Below are 6,394 nucleotides of genomic sequence, written 5' to 3'. Positions count from 1 at the left end.
ACCCCATTGCCTTTACTGACCTGCCGATGAGACGCTTAAGGTAATTTCCCTGCAACAATTTTATCTCATGCAGTCAAACACGATTTGCCACGTTTCTCATAACACTCAGGAACAGAAGCTAAAATCAATTTACTCTGAGGAGGACGTCTGCACACTGTTGCACCTTCCCCTTGGCCAACAACCATCGAGGGGACTCGGGAAGGTACCTAAGGGAACAAAATCATTATGAGGTTATTGCCATCGCCATTGAACAAAATCACGTGAAATGGCTGAGAAAATGCACACAGACACTGAAGGAATTTGATACAATGAAATAACAGCAATTTCCATGTAGGCAGTTGATTTCTAGCTGTCTAGATTCAAAGATATTCTACGTAAGCGCTTCCTGCCAAATTAATACGGACTAGCTAGTCACATTGCCCAATACACGACCACCAGTGTTCACCTCCAGTACAGAAAGCCGAGCAAAGCGGGGATGATGGAGATGATGGCAAGTTGAGTCCAGTTAGGCACAAGCCAAGCTACCAGAGCTGAGAAACACATGCCAAAGGTCCACGCGAGGAAAGACAGCATAACAGCGAGGGCACGGCGCTCAGGCGGGATCACTTCCATGTCTAGCGGGAACACGTAATAAAGTGGATAGAAAAATAAGAACATAAGAAAAAAAGGTCCATGAGGCCTACATATGGCAATCTCTGTGAATATTAATGAACATTTATTCGAATACAACGTTAGCTATATGAAGTTCATTAATACATACTCACAGATGACGTAGGGCATCAGGTAGTAGGTCTCGAAGCCCAGGCCCTGGAGAAAGCGGAGACCCATGTGAACTGTTGCGCTCGTCACCCACAGCAACGGGAGAGTAGTCATTACGTGGATGGCCAGCGTCATGTAGTACATAAACCGACGACCGAAACTGCACCAAAAAAATAAAATCCTATAACAAGAGAGAGAGAGAGAGAGAGAGAGAGAGAGAGAGAGAGAGAGAGAGAGAGAGAGGCCAAATTTCCACAATGTTGTTATACAAGAAAGAAGAATTCTCCGGACTTTGGACGAGCAGTAACTGCTATTACTACAATAAATTTGCTTTTGATCCTTTAGACTCACTCTTTACAAGTAAGGTAAGTAATAGGTGCAATACTTATCTAGAAAATAAGAAACAAGATACAAATGGAAGCATCTAATGCTTGATCGAACCTTGATTGACCTATATATACCAAGGTTGTAAAGTGTCCACTTCACCCATCGATTCTCTCTCATCCTTGGAGTAGAGAGACAACTTGTTTTGCATAAAATGAAACGGTTTAGTTCAAACTGTGCAGTGTGAACAGTGCACTGCAAAAACAGTAAATTTCTCCACGACGAGAAAATCAAGGGCATGTCGCCAATAAACTCCACGAATAATCCCAAACTGATTAACAGACCCACTGGAAACTATGGAATCCCCTTTGCAGCACACTGTTATCCAGTATGTAGTCGTAAGGTAGACCTAACCCGGTCTCATCACTGCATTGAGGAAGAGTTTCACCCTCTGCCACACAAACTGCTTAGCAGGACAGCTGATTACACCTGCCAACACACAGCACACCTCCATGAACAGGCTGTGATCAGGAACGCTATATTTTTTCCCAAACCCAGACATCTGCTACAAGCCTTAACGCCTCTCATTCTTTTCTTGAACCCACAAAGGGATATGACTCACGAGGACTGAAAAAGAAGAGCCTAATGCACTGATAGCGAGCCTTAGGAAAAATCAAGACACCATCAAAGACCGAAGTAACACGTGCTTTCTGAAAACACGAGTTTTCTGAAAAAAAGGCAAGTGTTGGTGTATGCATTGGCAATAGTACAGACACTTACTTGTCTTAAATAAAAATACCAACAATTTCATTTTGTATCAGTTTCTCTTTTTTATTAGAGTTAGGAGAGTGCCCCCTGACAGAGGGCTTCGTTTTGGTATTTGAGTACCATTACCCAGAATGGAAGTCCTTTCTAGCTTCGGACAGTGGCCAATGCTCGGATTCATGTGGTTGGGACCCTTTGGTCCCCAAAGCACGCGTGGTTTCACTATACCACGGCCGCTCTTAGGAAAAGGCCAACTATAGGAAAAAGAAAAATCCCATTTCCTGCTCTGCAAAGACTGAGCTAGTTGAAAAGACTGGATTCAATACATTCTTGCAAACCAGGAATCTTCCGACTGGTAGGCATGCTGAGTAGAGAGCGAGAGTGACGGCGAAACAGAGGCTCGGGACACCTCACTCTACTCATTACCCCAGAACACTCATCACCACCACCTGCAGTAACACCCCGCGATGCCCTGTGCTCCCGTCTCCCTGCAACATAGCCCTGGAGCAGCCAGTGTGGATCCTGCAGTTCGCCAACATCGCGATAGCGCTCAACATTTATCCAGAGCGACGCGCGTAAGTCTTGCAGCACAACAACCTCACCAGAAACGCGGACAGCTACCACGCCACCAATAAACGCAAGAAGCAGGACTGCAGGCCAGCTCGTTTTGGGAGGCAGTGGCGTAGTGGATAAGGTGGTAAGCGTAGGATCGGGCATACATCCACGTATTGGTTCGAATCCCACCACGTACCGTTTTTAACCTATGCCATTTGTAGAGTGGTTTAAAGCTACCTACATGTCACCATGATACCCAGGTTCTAGGTGGTTACATAAAGATGCGCTTGGGTGGTGATATGGGACCTGATATGGATACCACTATAAATGAAATTGCCTGCGACATTAAAGAGAGGAAGCTGAACAGCGCTTCCCACATATACTCTTCAAGTATGCCTACAGGCACTATAGGCCATAACATAAAAAAAAATTGCGTCCGCTGCCACCGCAGAGGTCACTCGAATGACCAGTGCCCAAAATACTTCAAGTTTTGAGCACTGCTAGGGACGCTACCACTTGTCGTGAGATGGTGGCAGAGCACCAGCATGAAGATCTAGTAGAGGTTGTCCGGCTCAACAGCCAGGAGAGACTCGCCCTCATCCGGAGCGCTACCTAGGGTTTCCCAAAACTCAGCCAAACCAGCTGAGCATCGCTACTTGCTCCAGCCCAGTATTTTCACGTTTACACACTCCCACACCAGCAGCAGGCAAACTATTCCTTACAGATCTCTACACTGACAAAATGGCCTTCTTAAATGGCAACATTGAAAAAAAAAAAAGAATTATGCCAGTAAATATGCAAGACTAACACAAAAACGCAGGAGAACACACAGGTTCATGTGGGTGAACATAGTGTGAGGCACATACATGACTAAAACCTATGCCCGAATAAAATGTTATTCAGCCTAGGTTAGGAAGGCTCAACTCTTGCAAGGAGTTGCCTTCTGATACAAGGCTTTCCTTAACACTGTAGTGCTAGACGCACCCATCCCATTGGACATAAAAGCAATTATACTCAAGCTAGACAAGGTGTCCCAGGTACACTTTTATTATGAAGGAAGAAGAAAAAGGGCCAAGGGCAACAGAAAGTGTTAAAAGAAAAAGGTTCACTTAATTGCCAGTCCTTTCCAGGGTAAAAATGTTTAGAAACTTCCTTCTTAAATTAGTTTAAGTTATAGGAAGATGGAAATACAGAAGTAGGTAGGGAGTTCCAGAGTAGAGTGAAATCACGTGCGCCATCGGACACGATGGGTATCCAGGTTCGAATCCTGTCCACAGTCCGATTGTAAGTAGGGCTTCCTTACTCTGGGGTTACAGTTCCCTAACGGGTGTGCTTTCAGATAGGAGGCACCCCAAAGAGTACCTCCTTTAGCCCATAAATTCCCGTTAGAAGCCCACATGGTATAAATAAAAAAAAATAAGAATGAATGAGAATTCTGGTTAATTCTTACATTAGAAGGGTGGACAGGATAAGGGTGAGAGGAAGAAGAAAGTCTGTTGTAGCGATGCCGTGGGAGGAGGGGAAGCATGCAGTTACCATGGAAATAGTGGCAAAAGATACCAAGCAATGAAACATTGCGACAGTGAGAATGCAAATGAAGACTGGCAGTCAGAAAAAAAAAAAGAATTCATAAGACGAAAAGCTTTTGATTCCATCCTATGTAATAAAGCTGTGAGAGTGGAAATTCCGCTTCCGTACATGCAAAGAGTACTCCGTACATGAGCAGATGAAACCCCTGTACAGTTACATGGGGGATGTGGAAAACTGCCGAAGACGCATCATATTGCCAAACTGCATAGAAGCTGCTTTAGCAAGAGATGAGATGTGAAGTTTCTTGTTTAGATTATAAGTAAAAGAAAGACAGAAGACATTCAGTGTAGAAGAAGGGGAACAATTGAGTGTCATTAAAGAAGAAGGGAGTTGAAAAATGGAGGAATTGAATTTTTGAGGCACTGTACACTACGCACTACGTTTTATCTGCCCTAAAAAAGGTTTGGTTATCTCTGAAAAGACGTGAAAATGTGTAGGATGGTATCATCAGCGTAGGAATGAATAGTGCAAGAAGTTTGTTTTAGAAGATCTTTGATTAATAATAGGAAAAAGAGTGGGTGACAGGCTAGAACCCTGAAGAACACCACTGTTAGTAAATTTAAAACCACAGCAGCAATAGATTTATAGCAGAGAGGAAGCTTGGGATGACGTTGCCGTGGAAGGGTAATTTTAAGATCAAAGCTTTGTGCCAGAGTCTATCAAAAGCTTTTGATATGTGTCAGGCAACAGCAAAAGTTTAACTAAAATCTATAGAAGAGGATGATAAAGGCTCAGTAAGGAAAGCCAGAAAAACACCAGTTGAGTGGCATTAACGGAAACCATACTAGTAATCAAATTGAAGATTGTAAACTGACAGATTTTTAAGAATATTTCTTATTGAGGAAAGATTCAAAATCTTTGGAAATGCAAGAGACTAAAAAATCGATAGTTTGAGGGATTAGAAAGGTAATCTTTTTTTAGGAACAGGCTGAATGTAGGAATACTTCCAGCAAGAAGGAAAAATAGAACATGATAAATAGAGCTAAAAAAGAACTTTGCGAGGCAAGGTGCAAGCATGGAGGCAGTTTCTGACAACAATAGTAGGGACCACATTAGGTACATAAGACTTATGAAGGTTTAAGCCAGCTTGGGCATGGAGAATATTATTCCAAAGAATTTTAATGAAAAGCGTAAAATAGTCAGAAGGGAGAGGAGAGGCAGGAATAAGCGAAGAATCACCCAAGGTAGAGTTATTAGCAAAAAGGTCTGAGTTCAGCTTTAAAGACAAATGAGATAGAGAGATCTAAATGAAATAAAGAAGGAAAATATGAAAAGTCTCGAGCAGAGTTGGATTTTGAAAGATTTTTACATTTTCTTTTAGTGAAGGACTGTTTGCAAGCTAAAAAAAATAGACGTGGCATTATTCTGGGCAGACATATAAAGCACATGAGTAATGTAAGGCCCTAGTATCTTTTAAAGGCCACCTTTCTATCATGTATAGCGCAAAAACATTTTGTGTTAAAACAAGCTTTGGAAGGTTTAGGTTGAGAAAAAAAAGTGAGTAGTTATTCTAAGGAAAATTACCATAACACCACCTCAATTACTTCCAGCTAGCAGAGGCTAGATGCTAGAGGTACCTCCCCTTTGTAGGATAATGAGCTAGGATTGAAGAAATAAGAGAAGATACGGATAAGAAATTGTGATGGAAGGAGACCAACGGAGGAGATAAGGTATCAGCGTAAGCAGGAGGATTAGAGGTAAGGAAAACGTTAAGAATAAGTGGGCTGTTACTCATCTCCCTCCCCAGTGGACAGCGCTGGTAAAGTACATTACCAACAATCTCGATCGCCTCATGATAGCTTACCGATGTGATAATGTCGTCACCAACGATGACCTAAACAAATGAGAGATACAGCAGTCCCTCGACTCCTTGCTAGCCAATCTACACTGTCAATTGCTCCCCTCTGGGCTCTGTTGGTAGTTCAGACCACGAGGTCATCTTGATGACGATAACATTCAGGATGACCCGTGAAGATATCTCCATCCACAATTTGTGGTAGTGGGTAGACGCAATCTGGGAACATCTGTAGTGCTGCCTGGAGATAACAAACTGAGCAAGCCTACAACAAGCAGGACTTGGATCAACAAGTGGAAAAGCTAACTGAGGTGCTCTTGGGAACACAAGAGCGATGGATGCCCCAGAAACTGTAAAGTCCTCAGACCAACTATGGTTTGAACCACTGCCTCGGGTAACAAGTACCTTCTGTGGTGCTTCTACAAGCACAAATCTACGAGGCGGAACAAATCCTTGCACAAAAAAGTAAGCCACCCACGTGGAAGCCACCCAAGCTTGACCCAGGGAGCAGTGGGTGGAAAGTAAGAAGATGAGGGGCGATCATATCGGCTTAAAACAGTGAAAGGATCTTGTAAAGTATAGACAAGGTGAAGACACCACCTCCAT

At 43.1% G+C, this 6,394-nt stretch overlaps 1 protein-coding gene across 1 annotated transcript in view; it reads right to left on the bottom strand.

The window, feature by feature from the left end:
* Positions 1–6,394, bottom strand: part of LOC123504609 (beta-alanine transporter-like) — a gene marked incomplete at its 3' end in the record, with an annotated part of 46,103 nt that continues 39,709 nt past the window's right edge. Inside the window, 4 exon segments of the mRNA XM_045255277.1 lie at positions 1–20; positions 134–206; positions 446–614; positions 765–919. Of these exon segments, the coding sequence (XP_045111212.1) occupies positions 1–20; positions 134–206; positions 446–614; positions 765–919 (417 nt within the window).

Source organism: Portunus trituberculatus, chromosome 16 (genome assembly GCF_017591435.1).
Source record: "Portunus trituberculatus isolate SZX2019 chromosome 16, ASM1759143v1, whole genome shotgun sequence".
Taxonomy (NCBI): Eukaryota; Metazoa; Arthropoda; class Malacostraca; order Decapoda; family Portunidae; genus Portunus; species Portunus trituberculatus.
The sequence above is the reverse complement of the archived record's forward strand: the minus strand, read 5'-3'. Positions and strand labels throughout refer to the sequence as shown.